At 43.1% G+C, this 22,773-nt stretch overlaps 1 protein-coding gene and 2 pseudogenes across 1 annotated transcript; all 3 read left to right on the top strand.

Annotated features, from left to right (window-relative positions):
• Positions 1-305: 305 nt before the first annotated feature.
• LOC136480104 (uncharacterized) lies at positions 306-1,733 on the top strand (annotated as a pseudogene).
• Positions 1,734-2,364: 631 nt separating this feature from the next.
• Positions 2,365-4,819, top strand: LOC136482166 (phytochrome a-like; annotated as a pseudogene).
• A 15,752-nt stretch (positions 4,820-20,571) lies between these two features.
• On the top strand, positions 20,572-21,456 carry LOC136480103 (uncharacterized). Its single transcript, XM_066477755.1, has one exon. It carries the CDS (start codon positions 20,572-20,574, stop codon positions 21,454-21,456), a length of 885 nt encoding a protein of 294 aa, XP_066333852.1.
• The last annotated feature ends 1,317 nt before the right edge of the window (positions 21,457-22,773 follow it).

The raw sequence follows: 22,773 nt of genomic DNA, 5'->3' as shown, positions 1-22,773 counted from the left end.
TTCATATGTCGCAAAGGCAAGGGCGTTGGCATCACGCTGCTCCGTGCGAAGCCAGCGAACGCGTCGCCGGGGACCCGCCCACCTCTTCTCTGTGGACGACGATGGAGGCATCGTTGTGAAGGCACGGAGGACGCCACGAGTCGGCAGCTGAGCACGGACAGCGTAATCGCGGTGGATGGAGCAGGGTCCGTGTCCTGGATGGGGTTGGGGATGGCGTTTGAGATGTGAGGGCGGCTGAGCGGCTGCGGTGACACAAGTACGTAGGGGCAAACCGCAGGAGCGCGCGGGACAGATGCGGGACGTGGATGCGAGGGTACTACCACACCGTCGACCCTAATTATGGATCCCCGCAAGAAGGTAGCAATCACGTCTTCATCCCATCGCAATCGACGACCAGCGGCAACAACCAATTTCCCCTCGATTTTCTTCCCCGCGGTACTGACGGTGGCTGGGAGATCGCAGACAGCCGCGGCAGCCACCTCCTCCTCTACCGTGGCGTCAAGTTCCCCAACATCTTCAACGCCAAGGCTGCCGCAAAACCAGGGCTCGTCGTGTGCGAGCCGATGACACGGCAATACATGGAAGTCCCCTGCCGGTCGGAAGACCTGAAAGGCCGCCACAAGTGCCTTGGCTTGTTCCTGCTCGATGGCGATAAAACCAGACGGTTTTGCGGCGGCGGCGGTGGCATTAACTTGTCCAACTTGAAAGTCGTGGCCGCCCTGCTCCGGCCGTACTCCTACAGTTCCGGCCGTGGCGTGCCAGTGGCCTGCGTGTTCTCCACGGAGAGCGAGGTCAAGGGCGAGTGGAGTAACAGCGTCTTCTCCGTATTCTCCGTGGGGAGCGAGGTGACGAAGGGCGCGTGGAGCGACTGGCACGTCGTGAAGAGGGCCTGGGGCATCGAGGAGATCAATGTTCCCAACACGGTCGAGTCTTTCTACTTCGCCGGCCGCGCTTGTGGCTCCCTCTATTGGGGCATCGAAGGCACCGACGCCGCGGCGCTCGTTCTCGACGAGGCCACCGCGGGTTCTCGATGGTCACGCTGCCGGAGGCCACACTCCGATCGCACGGAAGATGCAGCTTCCGGGTCATCGGCGGCGTCCAGGAGGACGGCGTGCTGCGCATTGTCCGCGTGATTGACAACGACCTCAACGTCTTCGCTCGGATCCATGGCAGTGACGACAAGTGGATGGTGGAGCGTCTCGTGCGGCTGCGGGAGACCACCCGCGGGCTGCCTGCCCGTGAGGATGGCTATTTCCAGGGCGAGGCTGTTATTGTGGACGCGCACGACACGTACGTGCTCTTGACACCACGGGAGAAGGCGTGGCTCTTCTCCGTCGTGCTCGAGACTATGGAGGTCGACCGCAGGCATGAGAGGAACAAGTACGCTGGGCCGGCGTAACGATGGGAGCTGCCACACTGCCAGTGCACAAGCTATGGTCACCAATCTCCCAACTCTTCTCTTGCATTGAGAGCTAGCAGCCATGTCCGAAATAAAAACGACGGAGTTGCCGTGGCCTGTACCTCAGGTTGCTGCAATTGCTTAAATAAATAAAATATTCAGAAAACCCAGCTTGGGCCATCAAGATATACTTGAGTCTATGTCTATCGAAGGTGTCAAATTAAGGGTAGAATAGATAGATTGATTTTTCCTTACTCAGAAAGTTTTTTTCACCGTCAGGTCAAGTGAAGTTTGGTCCTCCTTTTTATCGTGGTTTTGTTTGATTTAAGTAACTGTGTTTATTAGCCAATGCTATTAAATTTAATAAAAATTTTAAGGCTCGTGTTTAACTCTTGATGACGGAAGTTATGTGTTTTAATTGCGTATGAGAATTTTAGAGGAGTGGCAGACATGTGCATGCCGGGTCATGCAGATTGCTGGCATATGCGCGTAATGTGGTTTTGCACCATCTTTGATTGATGGTTGGTTTGATAGCCATTGATAACGATATAGTAACGGATAAATTAATTATGTCAGCACTAGTCATGGATACCACCATTATTATGTCCAGGTTTATTTCTGCTCATCTCTCACAGTGCTTATACAACTCTATCCATCTATCACTATTGGAGCAGGGCAGCTGTACTAGGACTAGATAGATAGAGTTGTATATATAGTTTGCCACTGCAACTCAACAAAGAGAGTTCAGATTTGCCATCTCTTATACAGGGCTCCGGCCAACGTTGGTGCTTATACTGTGTGTGTATGCTCTGTTCTCCCTCTTCTTCAACCTCTAGCCATAGTGTGTGTGGTCGGACAACGCTTGTTTGTGGTCGTCTTAGCTAGTGAGTGCTCGGCAATACTAGCGGGTGCTCAACAAAACTGGTGAGTGGTCAACTCACCTGAGCCGGTGATCCTATGGGCTAACAAAACCAACCGGGGCAGCTGGTTTAGATAACCCGCAGATTGATGACATCAAACTTGATTGTCTTGATAAATTGCACATGGTTACAAGTGAGATGGTTCATATGGTGGAAGCAACAAGTCCTCTAATCTTGGCTCTAGATGTTAACGGATTGCTCAATGAAAGGAACCAGAACAATGCTATCAAGTCAGCCAAGGATTCTTGTTTGCTTAGCCAGGAGGCTGGAACTTTGTTCCGTTATCTAAAAAAAGATGGGCTTGCTGAATTGCAGACAGTGACAAAAGAAATGTCTCGTCTGATGGAAACAACAACTGCTCCAATATTTGCAGTCGATGCAAATGGATTGGTCAGTGGATGGAACCTTAAGTTAGTGGAGCTGAGAGGATTGATAGTGGAGGAGACTGTAGGAAGGCACATACTTACCCTGGTAGAGCAATCATCTTTACCAGTTGTACAGAAAATGCTATATACTTGGCTCTGGATGGTATGTAGATTTTTTTTTTCTAGCCATTTCAGTATTTTACTATTCGGCTGTTTTTAGTTTTATGCTTATTCAGCTGTTTTAACTGCTACATTTGATCTTCAATTCTTTATTATGCATGCCTTAATTATTTGATCCCACTGAAAAAAATATACTTGATAATTAGTGGTTTTGAACATTTCCTTTATATAACATTTCACTGATATAACAGGCAAAGAAGAGAAGGAGGTTCGATTTGAAATGAAAACTCACAGTTCGAGGGCAGATGATGGGCCAGTTATCTTGGTTGCAAATGCTTGTTCCACCAATGATAGTTATGGCCATGTAATTGGGGTGTGCTTTGTGGCCCAAGATATGACTGTTCATAAGCTGGCCATGGACAAATTTACTCGGGTTGATGGAGACAACAAGGCAATAATTCACAACCCAAACTCACTCATTCCTCCTATATTTGGTGCTGACCAGTTTGGGTGGTGCTCCGAGTGGAATGCCGCCATGACTAAGCTTACTGGGTTCCATAGAGATGAGGTGCTCGATAAGATGCTTGTTGGTGAAGTCTTTGACAGTAGCAATGGCTCTTGTCTTTTGAAGAATCATGAATCATTTGTACGCCTTCGCGTCATTATCAGCAGTGCGCTGGCTGGCAAACAAACAGGCAAGGCTACATTTGGCTTCTACAACCATATATAGTTTTAAATCTCCCGCTATAGCCTTTTGAGGCAGGGTGCCGCTATTTGTGTTCATGTACAATTTAGCCGCTATATCCCGCTATAGCCCGATATAGCTCTGCTATTAGCTGTTTTAGAGATATACCGCTAAACGCCTTAGCCCGCTATTTAAAAAATTGCAACAACCGAAATGGAAAGGACATTGAATGTATTCTGTCGGCTTATGGAAAATAAAACACAAATGCCGTCATTGATGGAGTATTCTTCTACATACAAGTTCACAGCCAAGAGCTGCAGCATGCACTACATGTGAAGCAAGCCTCGGAGCAGACGACCTTAAGAAAGATGAAGGCTTTCTCCTACACGAGATATGCTATCAACAATCCTCTCTCAGGTTTGCTTTACTCGAGAGAAGCACTGAAGAGCACGGGTTTGAATGAAGAGCAGATGAGACACCCCAATGTTGCAGACCATTGTCACCACCAGCTCGACAAGATACTTGCCGACATTGATCTTGATAACATAACTGACGAGTATGTATATATACTTCTTTCCAACTCTTCTTATTTTTCTATTTCTATTATATAGGTTATTGTATTTATTTGTAGCCTCATTTGTTGTTTCTTGATCAGCCCTCAGACGTAGTAAACTGATGGTACTGTACTACTCACTCTTGTATTTATTTTCGGCAGGTTGTTTTGCATCGAGCTGGAGATGGTTGAATTTGTGTTGCAAGATGTGGTACAGGGTGCTATAAGTCAAGTAGTGACAGCTTGTAGGGACAAAGACATTGGAGTCCTTTTAAACCAGTCAGAGGCATTTACGAAGGAAAAAGTTTATGGTGATAGAATTCGACTCTAACGGATTCTCTCCGACATTCTATTTTTTCAGTGAAGTTCTCTACGTACAGTTGGGGGTTGTGTTGAGATTTCCTGCAACCTGACCAAGAACAGCATAGGCAAAAGCTTTGACCTAGAACTTAGGTGAACTTATCCACAAATTATGCCTTCTTGTTACATTTGTTTCTGTATAAGCGAGTAAGAGTCCAAATACTTATCCATATTAGGTTTTTGTGTTTACGGTTTTGCAGGATCAAACACAAGGGATTAGGTGTCCCTGGGGAAATCTTGTTAGGAACTTGCAAGGATGACATCAAAGATATGTCAGGGGAGGCTGTGAGCCTTGTAATTTCAAGATACTTTCTGAAGCTTATGAATGGTGACATTCGTTATGTGAGGAAAGCTGGCACGTCAACTTTCATCCTCACGGCTGAACTTGCTTCTTCTCCTGCAGCCATTGGACAATGAAGCTGGTTCAACAAGACGCTATATCAAATGGGTATGACATGTTTTTCTCTACATTATGAATGCATAGAAGAAGCTGTCGCACATGCAAAACAACACCTTCACTGGTCACAGACACACCCCCGTGAATCTGTTTGCATTGCTTGCTTACACGATTATATTTCAATTTTAACACTGAAAGGCCTTCATATTTGTAACATCTAATCATAGAATAATGAACCTCCATGAGCAACTGGTTGTGTGGATCTTCTTACATTTCTTGATTTTCGCTCTATTCTTCGAAGGGATAATGCTTGCAACTTTAACCTCGGATGGATAAATGACCTAAACAAAATTTGTAGTACTCAATGATATCTACAGCTTTGCAGTTGATACCTTTTTTTATTTAGATCATTTAGGTCTCAAATAATCATATCGGGTAAAGTGAATACGAGGAGAATATTTGTGCCCCTTAGTCACAAGTGACTTTGGAGCGGAGTGATTAGGGCAGTTACGCGTGAGACCTGAGGTCACAGGTTCAAACCCCCACGGCCAAACGTGCGCATATTTTGCGTGAAAATCGAGTGACTTGTGATTATGCAAAGCGGATGATTATTGTTGTAGGAATATAATCGTACATACATAAAGCCTTTCAATACATTGTTCTCTAGCAAAAAATTATAGGGTATAATCTCAATTCCTTTCGTCCATGCAGGCTGGTTGTTGGTACAGGCTTGTTTCATTTGATTTGTATGGAAACGGTAGTGACTTTGTTGTCTAGAGGATGGAATTTACAGCAGGCAACAGGGTCTGACTTGGGAAGCAAGGAGTACTTGTATGGCTGTTTGTCACAACGCTGGGAGCAAGGAGTACAGGCATCTGCTGCTTTGGTTCGGCGCCTGAAACGTACCAGGGAGGCTGCAAAGATGTGGCGCAAACGCCATGTTTCTTGCTCCCAGCGTGAGACCGACTGCAAGCTTGTCATTGAATCTCGTCGCCACACTCAGGCTCCGTTCGCGTGCCCTTAAACCCGGCTTATCCGCTTATTTTTTCATCCGGAACGGTGTTTTTCTCTCACAAATTCCTCCAGATTTCTCCAGAATTCCTCCAAGCGAACGGGGCCTCAAATGGAAACTCTTCTCCGCTCAGTGGTTGTCAGGATCCTTTCTAGGACTGTCAACAAAAAACTGCAATTCTAGAAGGAACGAAGCAAAATACTAGATTCTTCCATGCCTGTGCCAGTCAATGCCTTCGTAAGAACAATATCCATATCCTTGAACATGATGGTAGTGAAGTTACTAACAATGACCAGAAAGCAAATGTGCTTCACACCTTCTTCACGGGTCTCCTGGCCGGGGGCGGCGCGCGAACCCGTTTGGTGTTTCAGTTTAAATTCAATTTACCCCACTACTACACGTCCTCTTGACTTCCTGGATGGGTCATTCGATCTTCCAGCCCAGGCCCCGATGGTTTTGGGCCTTCGTTTTACAAACTCTCCTGGTCCATCGTTTCGCCTGCTGTTTTCTGTGTCTTTCAGGCTTTTCATTCCAACAATGCTGATCTTGAACGGATTAATCGATCTAAATTGGCTAATAAGACCCCATTAATAATCAAACAAACCGATCACAAAAGGAGGACCAAACTTTGTTGAACTATCGCAGAAAAGAACCTTCGTGAACAACAATTGGTGCAGCAAGATATATGCTTTGCAGTTCCATGAACATCTACCGGGAAGTAGTCGATTTGCATCAAGCACCACGAAGTAGTCGATCGTATATACTACTGGAGCATCCCAAGCAAGCGGTCGCGTACGAGTACGCTTACCTAGAACTTATGTTCCCAGATGCCAGAACACAAACTCAAACGGATTTCCAGGACCGAGCTGGCAAAGCAAAGCACATAAACACAACCGGGTGCTAAAGGTTGTGTTCGCGTGCAAATATATGAGAGATGCCTCTCTTATATAAGCACTGTGAGAGATGAGCAGAAATAAACCTGGACATAATAATGGTGGTATCCATGACTAGTTCATCGATCACTGGTTCCAAAAAATACATCGATGTCATTCCCAGGTTGTCTTGCCCTTGGATCAGTAGTGACATCTGGATGTACGACCGGTTTATACAGACTCAAAGTGAAAGGTTGTATATACAGAACGTCACTGACTAGGTGCTATGATTGCTTCTAACCTGGTCGAAAGGATTCATTCCATCTGTGCTCAAAGCAAACCAAAGGTGTCTTACCTCTCCACCGATGTCCTTATAGAACATAGTATTGACAGTCCTCCAGTCATGCCCATCGACGAGGTGCCTCATCATTGTATCTTTCTTACGCTCTTCGCCATGCCAGCGCAACAGCTTGGCTGACTTTGCACATGCAAACAGCCTATGCACCCGGGGAGCTATAGAGAAATACCAAACGACCTTTACGGGACCTCCTCTGGTCTTGGTACCCTCATCTGACGGCCCTTCCTTGTACCGTGGAGCTTCACACTTGGGGCACTTGTCCAAGTCTTTGTATTTTTCTCCACGGTACAATATGCAATCATTGGAACACGCGTGGATTTTTTTCAACCTCAAGGCCGATGGGGCAGATCATTTGCTTATCCAAGTATGTCTTTTCTGGCAACTCGTTTTTTTCTGGGAGCATTTTCCTTATTATACCTAACAACTGATCGAAGCCTTTATCGCTCAATCCGTTTGTCAATTTGAACTCTAACAGCATGATGTCGGCTTCCAGTTTGCTCATTGAACAATTCATATACAATGGTGTTTTGCCATCTTGTCTCATTTTCTCTAGCTTTCTCAGCTGTCTTTCACTAAGACATCCGGTCTCTACATTACGTAGTAGCTGAGAAATTCCATCGTTATCCTTGGTGTCGTCAGCTAGCGTGTTCCTAAACACATTATTAACTGTGGCCATAGGTTCCGTGTTGACACCGGGTTTCTCGTCAGCATCGTGGATGGCTACGTCAGGCATGTCCACATCATCATCGTTTTCCTGCAGAACATTCACACCAATCTCGCCATGCATAATCCATATCGTATAGTTTGGCATGAATCCCTAGTAATCAAGTGCGATCGTATAGACTCAATTTGACGAAAGTTCCTATGATTCTTGCAATCTTTGCATGGGCAGAAGACAGGGTTCCCATTCCCAGCATGGGCTTTGGTATCGGTGATAAACTGGCTGATGCCATGCATGCACGGCTTGTCCGTTCGGGACAGATGCATCCACTCTCAATCCATCTCTGCACAAAAAATACTGAGACAGTAATTACAAAGAATTAATAAGAAATCGAGCTTCATGAACAACAATTGTAGCTCGAAAGTACCATTTTTGGAAAACATTATTGTACACTAATTATTGAAAAATTGAAATTGGTAGCCCCGGCCCTGTAAATTAAAAATCGTAGTAAAAAATAATTATTGCACAATATTAAAGAATAACTATTCTACTCTACTTCTCAGAACTAATTATAGCATCACATACTAATAATGATGATCTTGACAACCATGGAATAATTAGCTAGGAATTTAAATGTGTTCATAGACACCAACCTTTTGGATGATGGATTCACCACAATTTGAGCCTTGCACAAATGTTCAATTAGAAAAGTACTCTCTAGAATAGAGAAAGAACGAGAATGAGAATCAAGCAATGTAGCCATCAAAACAAAGCTAATTAAGCAACAAAATCAAAGGAGTGGATGTTTGTTACTAACCTTAAAGCAAAAAGATCAGGCCATTCTTCAAAATCCAAGCACTAGCTTCATGGTGAAGAGCAGCCGCAATAATGGAGGGAAGGATCCAAACGCGCGCCTCTGTTTTCGGGGTGGAAGAGAAGAGGAAGGAGAGGACGGCTGCAGCCTTTTTGTGTTGTAGGTTTATCACCGTCGGTCCTTGGCTAGAACCGACAGTGATAGTGCCCAATCACTGTCGGCTCTTGGCTTAAACCGGCAGTGATGTGTGCCCGCCATAACACTGCCGGTTCAAGCCAAAAACCGGCAGTGATGTGTTCCTTCACTGCCGGTTTTAGCCTAGCACCAATCATTTTTTCATTTTCAAGCTCATAACTGGCAGTGAAGGTACATCACTACCGGTTCTCACAAATCCGGCAGTGATGTGGCCGACAGTGATGTGCAAATCTGGCGTAGTAAAGAATATGTATCAGAAGTTTTGAAGGGTCATGAGTTAGGCTGCAAGCGAGAACTTAGAATGGAGAAAGCAATCTTTTGTAGATTGGTGGATTTGCTTCGAGATAAGAATCTTCTGCAAGATACAAGAGGAGTTGTGGTTGAAGAACAGGTAGCTATTTTCATGTATGCTATATCAAAAAAATGCAAGCAATAGAGATCTGCAATGGCGATTCCAACATAGCGGCGAGACAATAAGTAGACACTTTGGATCAGTACTAAGAGCAATTGTGAGGTTAACAGGAAGCCTTATACAATTGCCAACCATCAATATCTTGACCAAAATTTCAAGTAATTCAAAGTTTATGCCATACTTTAATGTACTGCTAGTGGCTTCATTTTTCGTACATCTATTTATGTTCTCAAGTTCAAATTTTAACTAGAATTATGTCATGTAGGACTGTATTGGAGCAATAGATGGAACACATTTTCCGATTTCCATTGCTCCACATTTACAAGATCCGTACCGAAATAGGAAGGGGACATTGTCTCAAAATGTCATGGTGGCATGTAATTTTGACAATCGGTTTGTACATGTTAGTGCGGGGTGGGAAGGCTCGGCTTCAGATGCGCGAGTGTTGCAAGATGCACTATAGAATAATTTTTATGTGCCTGAAGGAAAGATCTATTTAGTCGATGCAGGATATGCCAATACACCAAATTTTATTGCACCACATCGCAACGTAAGATAGCATCTACAGGAGCAAGGCAGAAGCAACCTAAGGCCACAAACTCCTCAAGAATTATTCAACCTAAGGTATGCACAGCTCCGTAATCATGTTGAACATATTATAGGTGTTGTGAAGATGCGTTTTCAAATATTGAAGTGTGCTTCACAGCACCCTATTGACTCACAGGCAAATATTGTTTTATCATGTTGCGCACTTCATAATTTTATAAACAGCCATCAGGGAAGCGAACAATGGATTGAACAGTCTGGTTTGTGTGTCGAAGAGACGGAAATAGTTGATGTTCCTTGGGGAGAAACACATTATACAAGTGATGTGCAATCTCTAAACCAAAGAAGAACTTTGGGCAGCACAAAGAGGGATAAAATACCTAGTGACATGTGGGCAGACTATAATGTTTATCTGCAGCGTAACAGAAGAAATGATGCATGATTTTGTACTCACCTCTGTATAATAAAAGCTACATAAATATAGTTTTCAGTATTTTATGTTTATTTAATATGGATTATTTAAGGCAGGAATGATATTACCAAAACCAGTTAACAACTGTAAATAAATCCTCATATGATGGTTCTTACTAACACGAGCAAATTAGACAAGATAGAGCAACTTCAAGCATACGATCTAAGCAGTCTTTTTAATAACAAATCTGACTACTATTTAATAACAAATCTCACCTAAAATTCAACATAGGAAATAGCTTCCTCGAGGAACTCCACAATATTATGATTGCCATTTAGTGTCATGAATATCTCCCGGTTCATTTTGTCCATCTTGAGATAGTTGATTGTCTTCCTCAATTCTGGTGCTTGCAGAACGTCCAACTCCTGTAACTTTTGCAACACATTTGGCAATCGAGTATGGATCATTATTGGGGTCATTTCGTTCCATCTGGGCTAATTTAACTTCCTTGTAGCTCTCAATTTGCTTTGACTTACGATCCTTATAGCTCTCAAGCTCCTCTTTCCTCAAGGCAACCAGACTCTCAATCACACCATCCTTGTTGTTCTTCTTTGGTCTAGTTTTTCCAGGAACCTTCTCAGTTGATCTAAGACTCTGCGTCCTACAACTTGCTGTAGAATTTTTAAGGATTTGTTCCTCTGCATTTGTACTATGATTTTGGCTATTTTCTGGAACATCACCAGGGTCACCATATGGTGAATCAGGAGCATAATTGTTCATCCCATCCTCACATCCAAAACTGAAACAGGATTCTGTCCCTTGTCTGGTTCTGTCAGCTTATCCCAAACCAAAATTGGTACCACTACCGGAAACAGTGGCTTTGCCGTGTGCCACAGGCACTCGGCAAAGACCAAAAAACACTCGGTAAAGGCTTTGCCGAGTGTAACACTCGGCAAATAGCACACGACATCTATAGTGTCGGCAAACGTCTCTTTGTCGAATGTTTTCTATCGGATACTCGGCAAATATTTTGCCGAGAGCTAACACCGACGCTCGGCGAAAAAAAGTAACGCGACGGCACGGAGACGGTCACGGCGCATTTGCCGAGTGTCCCGGACCTGACACTCGGCATACCTGCCTTATTTGCCGAGTGTCAAACTCCGAAACACTCGGCAAAGCTGCCTTCTTTGCCGAGTGTTAACTCTGGGACACTCGACAAAGCTGTCTTCTTTGTGGAGTGTCAAATACCTGACACTCGGCAAAGATTGGCCCACAACATAGAAATGTTGGCTTCTTTGCCGAGTGTCAGAGCGCAGACACTCGGTAAAGAAGCCATTTTAGTACTAGAATGCACAAATTTTTGCCACGTGTCCCTCTTTGTCGAGTGTAATTTTCTTGACACTCACCAAATCAGTTAGAACTTTTCCGAGTGTCGGTTAGTGACACTCAGCAAAGAGAATCTTTGCCGAGTGTTTTTATCTAGCACTCGGCAATTTGGTTCGTTTGCCGAGTGTTTTATTTTGGCATTCGGCAAATTAAAAAAAGTTTTTTTCCTTTTCTGACCTTGAAACTTTTTCTACTGCCCACATACAACATCTGGTACTCCATGTTAAGATTTGGTATATTTCTGGATCCGTTTGCTATATTTAATTAATTTATTGTTTTTCAAGGAAATTTTTGGTATAAGTCAAATTTGAACTGCAAGTGATTCAAATAATAGAATAAAATGAGTACAAAAATGATATTCATCACTAATACAGAGATGAGCTTTACTCCCGGTGGGGAACCCCCTCTAGTCCCGGTTCCCCACATGGGAGTAAGCATCCGGGACTAAAGGGTCTACCTTTAATCCCGGGTCAGAAACCGGGACTAAAGGGGACCTTTAGTCCCGGTGCGTAACATTAACCGGGACTAAAGGTCCTCCCAGCTTTAAAAAAAATAATGCCTCCCACTATTGCGTCCCGTGAGATTCGAACCCAAGACCTCATGCATTGCCTCGCGCGTAGCTTACCACCCCACCTACACAACACATTTAACAATGGATGGGATGCTTCCCTTTTGAACTAACCCATCAGGGGACCTTTAGTCCCGGTGCGTAACACCAACCGGGACTAAAAGTCCTTTAGTCCGGGTTGGTGTTACCAACCGGGACTAAAGGGTCTACCTTTAGTCCCGGTTGGTGTTACCAACCGGGACTAAAGGTTTGACGACTTTTAGCCGTTGGGCAGGGACCTTTAGTCCCGGTTGGAGACACCAACCGGGACTAAAGGTCTCTCTACTCCTGGGCGCAAAAAATGCCGGGACTAGAGCCCATTTTTGCCTCGGATAAAAGGTCTGTTTTCTACTAGTGCATGTTATCGAGTCCGGTGTGAGGCCTTACCCAGGACATGAAAAGAAATTTCGAACATCTTGTTCAGGAAACACGACCACGAACATGTGGTCGAATGGTTTTTAAATTCTAAAAAAAGCAAACGAAGTTTGAAAATCATGAGATTTGTCAAGATCTCGTGATATCATACGTGGAGGCCGTGGTAAAAAATTGAGAAGGTTTCGAATAATCTGTCATGTATGATGTTTACAAACCGAAGTATCTCGGAAGAATAATCGTAGCGAAGGATTCGGTAAAATTTTGAGTCAAAGTGACGGTCGAATTGGGGTTTGACTTCAAAACTTTTTGCATAGGCAATAGAGAACATATATTGATTCATGTGTAATTTTGGTAATTTTTTTGATCCGTTTGATAATTTTAATTTATTAAGTGCAATTATAGAATTTTAATTGATATACATTGAATTTGATCTACAACTGCATAAAATAATAAGTTTTTTTTTTCATTTCTGGCCTTGAAACTTTTTCTACTCTCTACATATAACATGTAGTACTCCATGTTAAGATTTGGTATATTTCTGGATCCGTTTACTATATTTAATTAATTTATTGCTTTTCAAGAATTTTTTTGGTATAAGTAAAATTTGAACCGCAAGTGATTCAAATAATAGAATAAAATGAGTAGAAAAATGATATTCATGTTATTGAGTCCGGTGTGAGGCCTTACCCAGGACATAGAAAAATAATATTCATGTTATTGAGTCAGGTGTGAGGCCTTACCCAGGACATGTAAGAAAAAAATATTGTAGCATTCTTATTTTTACAGCATAACCAAGTTTCCAAAATATAAGTGGTTTAATATAGGCTATCCAGCTATAGGGAAGCGTCTTGAGACATTATATATAATATATTATAAGCACGAGAGTATATTTTGATAGGTGATCAAGTTGGCAACGACTTTGGAACGTGAGGGGACCTTTTTTTTTGAAACGTGGCATATCATAATTGCATGCGCGTGAGAATAAACAAACGTGACACACATATGATTGAGTTGTATTATGATGTACGTTTTTTTGGTAAAGAAAGTACTCTGTTTTGATCTATACGTATTATGTCATGTGTGCTTGTAGTCTTGTCACACGGGGGAGACAATTCGGAGTGTGTGTCGCAACGTATACAACAATGTTTACTGCCTTCCATGTAGATAAAATCCATCGCATGTTGCAGCCATGAGCGGAACTGTTATTACGGAGTATATGTTAAACACGTATGTGGTACATGTGTACCACACCGGGACTACAGCACGTATAGCACAACAAGAACCCTGCATCCGTCCGATGTTAACGGACTTGCCACATTTCCACAGCTCTGCCAGGAAATCATGCCAAACCTTAGATATTATATCCAGTGATTGTATGCTACTTGATTTCCATTTTTGTTGGTGTAGTCCTGCATGCACTGCCTCATATTCGAGGAATTTCATGGGATTTTTTTTCTTTTTCTAGGTTATTTTACTTTTTTATTTATTTCAAAATCCAAAATCAATGGATAAGCTTTTTTTAGCTATTAACTTCTCATAAGGGGTAACAGTAGTACCGTAGCAAAGTTGTTAGCTTTTAGAGCCTCTTTGAATCACAGCTTTATTATTATAATCTAGATTATGTATAGAATTCACTATGCTAAATTTGCACATCACTGCCGGCATCATCACTACCGGATTTGTGAGAACCGGCAGTGATGTACCTTCACTGCCGGTTATGAGCTTGAAAATGAAAAAATAATTGGGGCTGGGCTAAAACCGGCAGTGAAGAACCACATCACCGCTAGTTTGTGGCTTAGAACCGATGTTTTAGCGGCCACTCATAACTGCCGGTTTAAGCTAAGAGCCGACAGTGATTGTGCTCTATCACTGTCGGTTCTAGCCAAGAACCGACGGTGATAAGCCTACAACACAAAAAGGCTATAGTCGTCCTCTCCTTCCTCCTCTCTTCCATCCCGAGAACAGAGGCGCGCGTTTGGACCCTTCTCTCCATTGCTGCGGCTGCTCTTCACCATGAAGCTAGTGTTTGGATTTTGAAGAATGGTTTGATCTTTTTGCTTTAAGGTTAGTAACAAACATCCACTCCTTTGATTTTGTTGCTTAATTAGCTTCGTTTTGATGGCTACATTGCTTGATTCTCAATCTAGTTCTTTCTCCATTCTAGAGAGCACTTTTCTAATTGAACATTTGTGCAAGACTCAAATTGTGGTGAATCCATCATCCAAAAGGTTGGTGTCTATGAATACATTTAAATTCCTAGCTAATTATTCTATGGTGGTCAAGATCATCATTGTTAGTATGTGATGCTATAATTAGTTCTAAGAGTAGAATAGTTGTTCTTCAATATTGTGCAATAATTGTTTTTTACTACGATTTTTAATTTACAGGGCCGGGGCTACCAATTTTAATTTTTCAATAATTAGTGTACAATAATATTTTCTAAAAATGGTACTTTCGAGCTACAATTGTTGTTCATGAAGCTCGATTTCTTATTAATTCTTTGTAATTACTATCTTAGTATTTTTTTGTGCAGAGATGGATCGAGAGTGGATGCATCTGTCCTGAACGGACAAGCGGTACATGCATGGCGTTAGCCAGTTTGTCACCGATGTCAAAGCCCCTGCTGGGAATGGGACCCTATCTTCTGCCCATGCAAAGATTGCAAGAATCATAGAAACTTTCGTCAAATTGAGTCTATACGATCGCACTTGATTACTAGGGGGTTCATGCCAAACTATACGATATGGACTATGCATGGCGAGGTTGGTGTGAATGTTCTATAGGAAAACGATGATGATGTGGACATGCCTGACGTAGCCATCCACGATGCTGACGAGGAACCCAGTGTCAACACGGAACCTATGGCCACAGTTAATAATGTGTTTAGGAACATGCTAGCTGACGATACCGAGGACAACGATGGCATTTCTCAGCTGCTACATAATGTAGAGACCGGATGTCTTAGTGAAAGACAGCTGAGAAAGCTAGAGAAAATGAAACAAGATGGCAAAACACCATTGTATAGGAATTGTCCAATGAGCAAACTGGAAGCCAACATCATGCTGTTAGAGTTCAAATCGACAAACGGATTGAGCGATAAAGGCTTCGATCAGTTGTTAGGTATAATAAGGAAAATGCTCCTAGAAAAAAACGAGTTGCCACAAAAGACATACTTGGCCAAGCAAATGATCTGCCCCATCGGCCTCGAGGTTGAAAAAATCCACGCGTGTTCCAATGATTGCATATTGTACCGTGGAGAAAAATACAAAGACTTGGATAAGTGCCCCAAGTGTGAAGCTCTACGGTACAAGGAAGGGTCATCAGATGAGGGTACCAAGACCAGAGTAGGTCCTATAAAGGTCGTTTAGTATTTCCCTAGAGCTCCCCAGGTGCAGAGGCTGTTTGCATGTGCAAAGTCAACCAAGTTGTTGCGCTGACATGGCGAAGAGCGTAAGAAAGATACAATGATGAGGCACCCCGCCGATGGGCATGACTGGAGGACTATCAATACTATGTTCTATAAGGACATCGGTGGAGAGGTAAGGCACCTTTGGTTTGCTTTGAGCACAGATGGGATGAATCCATTCGACCAGGTTAGAAGCAATCATAGCACCTGGCCAGTAATGCTCTGTATATACAACCTTCCACCTTGGGTTTGTATGAAGCGGTCGTACATCCAGATGCCACTACTGATCCAAGGGCCAAGACAACCTGCGAATGACATCGATGTGTTTCTAGAACCAGTGATCGATGAACTAGTGGAGATATTTGAAAAGGGTGTGCCAGATGTTTGGGACGAGTATAAAAAGGAACATGTCACGATCAAGGGAGTACTTATCGCTACAATCACCGACCTACCAGGTTGAGGTTCATTGTCCGGAGAGAAGACAAAAGGCTATACTGGATGTGTCGAGTGCTTGGACAACACCGATGCGGTAAATCTGCCAAATAACTCAAAGATTATGGGACACCGTAGGTTCCTACCTAAGGATCACCCTTACTATAGGAACAGAAAAGATTTCAACGGTGCTATTAAGAAACGCTTAGCTCCAAAATATCGAGACGGGCCTGTGATACTTCGAGAACTCAACAAACTGGAGGTTGTCCTTAGGAAGGGGGATAATGCAGTAGTAGAGCCTGATGGGAGCGTTTGGAAGAAAAAATTGGTTTTCTAGAAACTACCTTACTGGCCATTTCTGAGTGTACGCCACTGTCTTGATCCCATGCACATCACTAAAAACGTGTGTGCTAACACTCTTAACACCTTGATGGACACCGAGGGGACATCGAAGGATTCACTAGCCACACGCCTGGACATGCAACACTTGGGAATCAGGAAGAAGCTGCATCCCGTGGAGCTAGAGAATGGCCAGTTCAAACTTCTAGTTGCGTCCTAGACATTGAAGAAGGAAGAAAAGCGTGCGCTTATTTCTTTCTTCAATGAACTCAAAGTCCCGACGGGCTATTGTGCGAACCCGAAGAGGCTAGTGAACATGAGAGAACTCAAGTTCAACTATGGCCCTATGAAGGCCCATGACTATCATGTCATTATGACTTAGCTACTCCCTGTTACCCTGCGTGGTATCCTTCCCCCAAAGGTCCGCACCCCAATCATAAAGCTTTGCTCGTTCTTCAACGCGATCTCAAAAAAGGTCATTAATGTGTCCACGCTAGAGCAGCTGTAGTGGGACATAGCCGAAACTCTCGTTCGGCTTGAGATGCATTTTCCACCGACTTACTTTGATATCTCATTGCATCTGCTCATTCATCTTGTTGACCAAATTAGAGCCCTTGGCCCAATATACCTACATCAGATATTTCCTTTTGAAAGATTGATGAAAGTTTTTAGGAGGTATGTTAGGAATAGATTCAGGCCAGAAGGGGGCATGGTTGAAGGATGGTCAACGAAGGAGGCCATTGAGTTCTGCACATATTATCTAGACATCAAAAGGGTCAAAGTTCTAGAATCTCGTCATGAGGGAAGACTACGTGGCAAATGAACGATCGGGGAGAAATCCGTTATAGTAGACGACCCTATTTCTTTCAGACAGGCATAATTCACTGTTCTCTAGCAAGCCGAGGGTGTGATGCCATACATTGACGAGCATAGGCAATCGCTGCAAACTCTGTATCCGAGCAGGTCATAGGCTTGGCTGGATAAAAAACATAAGGAGGAATTTGTTAGCTGGTTGCGACGTCGCTTGCTTGGAATAAAGTTGGGTAATCAACTAGATGCCTTAGCCAAGGGGCCTTCAAGTACATATCTTAAGTACCAAGGGTATGAGATCAATGAATTCACATTTTACATAAAAAAGCAAGATGGAAAGAGCGCATACCAAAATTGTGGTGTTCGTTTTGATGCTCACGACGAGAACGACAACGTGTAGGCGACATACTATGGTTTCATAGAGGAGATATGGGAGCTAGCCTACGGTCCATTGAAGGCAGCTCTTTTTTGCTGCCAGTGGGTTCGGCTCGAGAAAATCAACACTGACAGCGAAGGGTTCACTACCGTTGATCTCACTAAGACCGTATACAGAGATGACCCCTTCGTCCTTGCAAGAGATGTTATGCAAGTCTTCTATGCAAGGGACAACAAGACAAAAGGAAGGCTAAAAGTAGTCCTAGAAGGGAAAAGGAAGATTATCGGTGTCGATGGAGTGACGGACGAAGAAGACTACAGGGGCTATCAGGAAATGCATCCATTCGGGGTGAACGTACCCCTACCTATCCTTCAAGATGGTGACGAACCTGCTTACGTATGAATTGATCACAATGAGGCCCACATTGTTGATGCACCTAAAGATAGTTAGATTATTGTTAACTATGTAATCATTATGCAGACGTTGTATCAGTAATTCGTACTGGATATTTAATTTATATTTTGTGCGCATCTCTACAATTTAATTATTGACTATGTAATCAAATATTAAGATGATGTTCACAAACACTATTATTTAATAATTATAGACCATTAATTAATTATCATAGAATTAAATAATTAAGACACAAATTTTTGTGTTATTTTAGAATATAAACTAACTGATGTCCCTATCCTAGCTCAGTGGTTAAGGCCGCACACTCTGTACTCTGAGACCATCGCTCGAATCCCAAGCGGACCAAACTTTTTTGATTTTGCATTTATTATTTAGTAGTGTATTATGATGGGATAAAATAAAAAAAATAAAACCATTCTAACCAAACTCCCTATCCTAACTTAGTGATTAAGGCCACGCACTCTTGACCCCGTGACCCACGCTCGAATCTCAGGCGGGCCAAACTTTTTATATTTTTTACAAAAAGGCTGCGATGGCAGGCTCCAAACCTTTATATTTTTTTTACTAAAAGATGACGGCAGGGCCCTTCACTGCCGGTTTTGATTTTAAAACCGGAAGTGATAGCTTCTATCACAGTCGGTTTTAAAACCGGCTGTGATAGCTTCTATCACTATCGGTTTTTAAACTAAAACCGACAGCAATGTGTAGATGCTCCTCACATGCCAACAGTGCTCCCATGACCACAACAATTGGAACACTGCTCCCACCTACCCCAACAACTTTAGTTCAGAAATAAAAATATACCACGACTGCTAGCCCCTATAAAATGGCCCTCGGCCAGGAGCTAGCCTCTTCATGCATATTGGTTTTAGCCAGACCTTATTAGCCATGATACAATGTTTTCCTTTCACAACAAACTACAGATATCATTATGCATCATAGTCCACAAAAATGGCGCACACAAGTAAGGTCTTTGTTATCGTATATGTAACCTATTTCTAATTTTTTGTAATTTTTTGATGTATTTCATTACTATCTAAATAAATATATCGTTCTTGTTAAAACTTTCCCACTGTAGTATCTAAATAAATATATCATTTACATATATGCACCTTCACTGTCGGTTCTATTTAGAAACCGACAGTGATAGCCATCTTCACTGTCGGTTCTATTTAAAAACCAGCAGTGATGTCCATGCCTCCCTATATAAAACAAACTGTCGGCCACATACGTCGATCCCACCCACCCACGAACTCTCTCAGTCTCATTTCTCACATTTCACTCTCACTTCTCAAGACATCCACTCTCTCTCTATGTGATTTGGTCATGGCTCCTGCATTTTTCAATAGTATTGATATGTTGTCTTCTCTAATATTCTATCTATATTCATTTGATCTATATTTATATTCATGTTTCTTTGCATTCTACATTTATATATATTCTAATTCCTTGCATTTGATCTATATTTAATTATGTAGCCATATATTACTTGGAAGAATTTTTTTGTGCATATATTTTATGTTCATATTTTTTTGCATTTTATCAATCAGGTGGTATGAACAACGGATCTCCCCCACCACAAGAACCAGGTTTCCACCCTGGCGATGAGCCATTCGCTCCTAATGTGGCCATTCCATGGTTCCCTATTCCAGCTATTGTATGAAATATTTTCCAACATCTTTTGTTTTTTGATGCTAACAAATAAGTGTAATTAGTTTAATATCATTGTTGCATGCATATATGTCGCAGACTATATCCCCAATACATTGGCTGCGAACAACACTTGGCTGGTTCTTTATCTCGGACATCGTCGAGAACACGGCATCTAATGCAAGTGGTCGGCTATGGACGTGTGAACTCAGTTTTTTCATCCCTGTGAGGGGTTCAAATCATCGGAACCATATCCACGGGACGAGAATACAGAGCCTCTCCAGTGGGCAGCTCTGGTGGGCAGATCTACCGGCCTAGCAGCTCCGACGGTCATTGAGCGGGGCGGGAGGAGGTGCTCCGGCGGCGGCCCTCTACGTTGGCCATCTACGGTGAGCCACTCCGGTGGGCAACTCTGGCGGACTACTCTACCGGCCTTGTTGCTCCGGCGGTCATCTGCTATGGGATGCGCCGGCGGGCAGCTACTGCAGCATAGCTGGTTCGGCGGGCAGCCACTATGGCTTCTCGGCTCCGGTGTACCTGCTACTGCTGCTGCTGCCTGCTCCGACATACCTGCTACTGTGGCTTCTCTGCTCTGGCGTACCTGAGGTATTGTCCTCTCCCAAAGCTTGCAATTCAGTGGATTCGGTAGCTGTTTAGACATGGCTAATTAGAGGTAATTGTTACATTTTTATTAGATGGACAGAACATGGATTCGTGCTGCTCAGTTCAGTGATCAATTCAATGATGCCATTGATCAGTTTATGGCTTATGTTCGAGGTAGATACAATGCGGATGATGCTATACCTTGCCCATGTCGCAATTGTCTGAATCAGTCTTCATGGAGTCAGAAGGAAGTGTATGACCATGTGTATCTCTATGGATGGTCAGCTACATACACTAGGTGGGTACACCATGGAGAAACTTTTGATGTTGAGATTGTGGAACATGCAGAGGATGCAAATGAACCTGATGATCTTGTTGATGTGCTGCATGTGGATGAGCCTGATAATGAGGATGATCACGGTACGTCAGAGATGCTAGCTGACTTGTACGTAGCTGTACAAGAAGATGGAGAACAACCTATGTTTGTGAAAGTACTTGAAGATGCAAAACGTGCTCTTTGCCCAGGTTCTGTTCAGTCTAGGTTCTCTTTTCTAGTGAGACTGCTACATATCAAGTCCTTCTATAGGATCAGCAACATAGCATTAAGTGTGATATTGAAGTTATTGTCAGGGTCATTCCCTAACTGTGGTCTTCCAGATTCATATGACAAAGCAAAGAGGTATCTCAAAGAATTGGGTCTTGGTTATGAGTTAATCCATGTCTATGACAATAATTGTGTGTTGTTTCGGAAGGATCTTGCCAAAGCGGACAACTGCCCAAAATGCAAGAAATCTAGGTGGGTAGATGCAGATGGTGCCAAAAGGATTCCTAAGAAGATTTTGAGATATTTTCCTCTTATACCTAGGCTGAAGAGGATGTTTGCAAAGAAATCAACATCTAAGGAGACCCGGTGGCACAAGGATAAGCGGGTTCCTGTGTACAATGAAATGAGCCATCCAGCTGATGGCGAAGCCTAGAAAGACTTTCATGAGGTGTATCCAAGCTTTGCTGAAGATGCAAGAAACCTAAGGCTTGGTTTAGCTACAGATGGCTTCAATCCTTTCGGGAACATGAACATAACTTATAGCATGTGGCCTGTACTTGTAAGGGTATACAATCTTCCTCCATGGTCATGCACCGATGCATCCAACTACTACATGTCATTGCTCATCCCAGGACCAAAGTCTCTAGGCAAGGACTTTGACATATTCTTACAACCACTCATTGAGGATTTGTTAAAACTCTAGGAGGGTGTCAGCACTTATGATGCATTCACTGGCGAAAAGTTTGACCTTCGTGCTACAGTACTATGGTGCATCCATGACTATCCAGCTTTGGGTGTATTGTCAGGGCGAATTACCAAAGGCTACTATGCATGCATTTATTGCAACAGAGATCCATTGTCAAGGAGTCTTAGGAAAAAGATTTGTTACATTGGACACCGTCGCTACCTTCCAAAAAATCACAAGTGGCGAAGAAGCTTGGCCTTTGATGGACACCGAGAAAACTGGGTTGAGCCACAAATGTTGAGTATGGATGAGACATTGGAGTGTCTAGAGAAGGTAAAAGATGTGTGTTCTGGTAAGCATGATGGTAGCAAGAAAAGGAAGCGTGGACAGAAGGACAAGGAGCCAAAATTGTTTAGTCGAAAGTCAGCTCTATGGGAACTACCTTATTGGAAACACTTGAAGCTACCACACAATCTTGATGTGATGCATATAGAGAAGAATATATGTGATGCCCTTCTAGGCATAATACTCCGTCTTGAGGGCAAGAATAAGGATACAATTAATGCAAGGCTTGATTTGCAGGATATGGGCATACGACCTGAACTGCATTTAGAAGAAGATGGTGGGAATTCAGTTTCCATGCCAGCAGCATGGTATGCCATGGAAAAAGAAGAAAGGGCTGCATTTTGTGGATTTCTAAAAAGTATTCGGTTTCCATATGGATACGCTTCCAACCTGACAATATGCATTAGTGCAGATGGTTCCAAGGTGCAGGGCCTCGAAACCCATGATTGCCACATACTGCTCTAAAGAATTTTACTTGTTGGTCTCCGAGGACTAGTGCATAAGGACATATATGAAGCAGTTGGAGAGTTGGGTAAATTTTTCCGAGAGCTTTGTAGTAGGAAACTAAAGGTTGATGTGATCAAACGTCTAAAGGCAGAAATCCCTGTGATACTATGCAAGCTGGAGAAAATTTTTTCTCCTACCTTTTTTGATGTGATGGTCCACTTGGCTGTCCACCTTCCGGATGAAGCACTCCTAAGAGGTCCTGTTCAATATGGA

Source organism: Miscanthus floridulus, chromosome 9 (assembly GCF_019320115.1).
Source record: "Miscanthus floridulus cultivar M001 chromosome 9, ASM1932011v1, whole genome shotgun sequence".
NCBI lineage: Eukaryota > Viridiplantae > Streptophyta > Magnoliopsida > Poales > Poaceae > Miscanthus > Miscanthus floridulus.
Note: the sequence above shows the minus strand (reverse complement) of the source record. Positions and strands in the feature narration are given on the sequence as shown.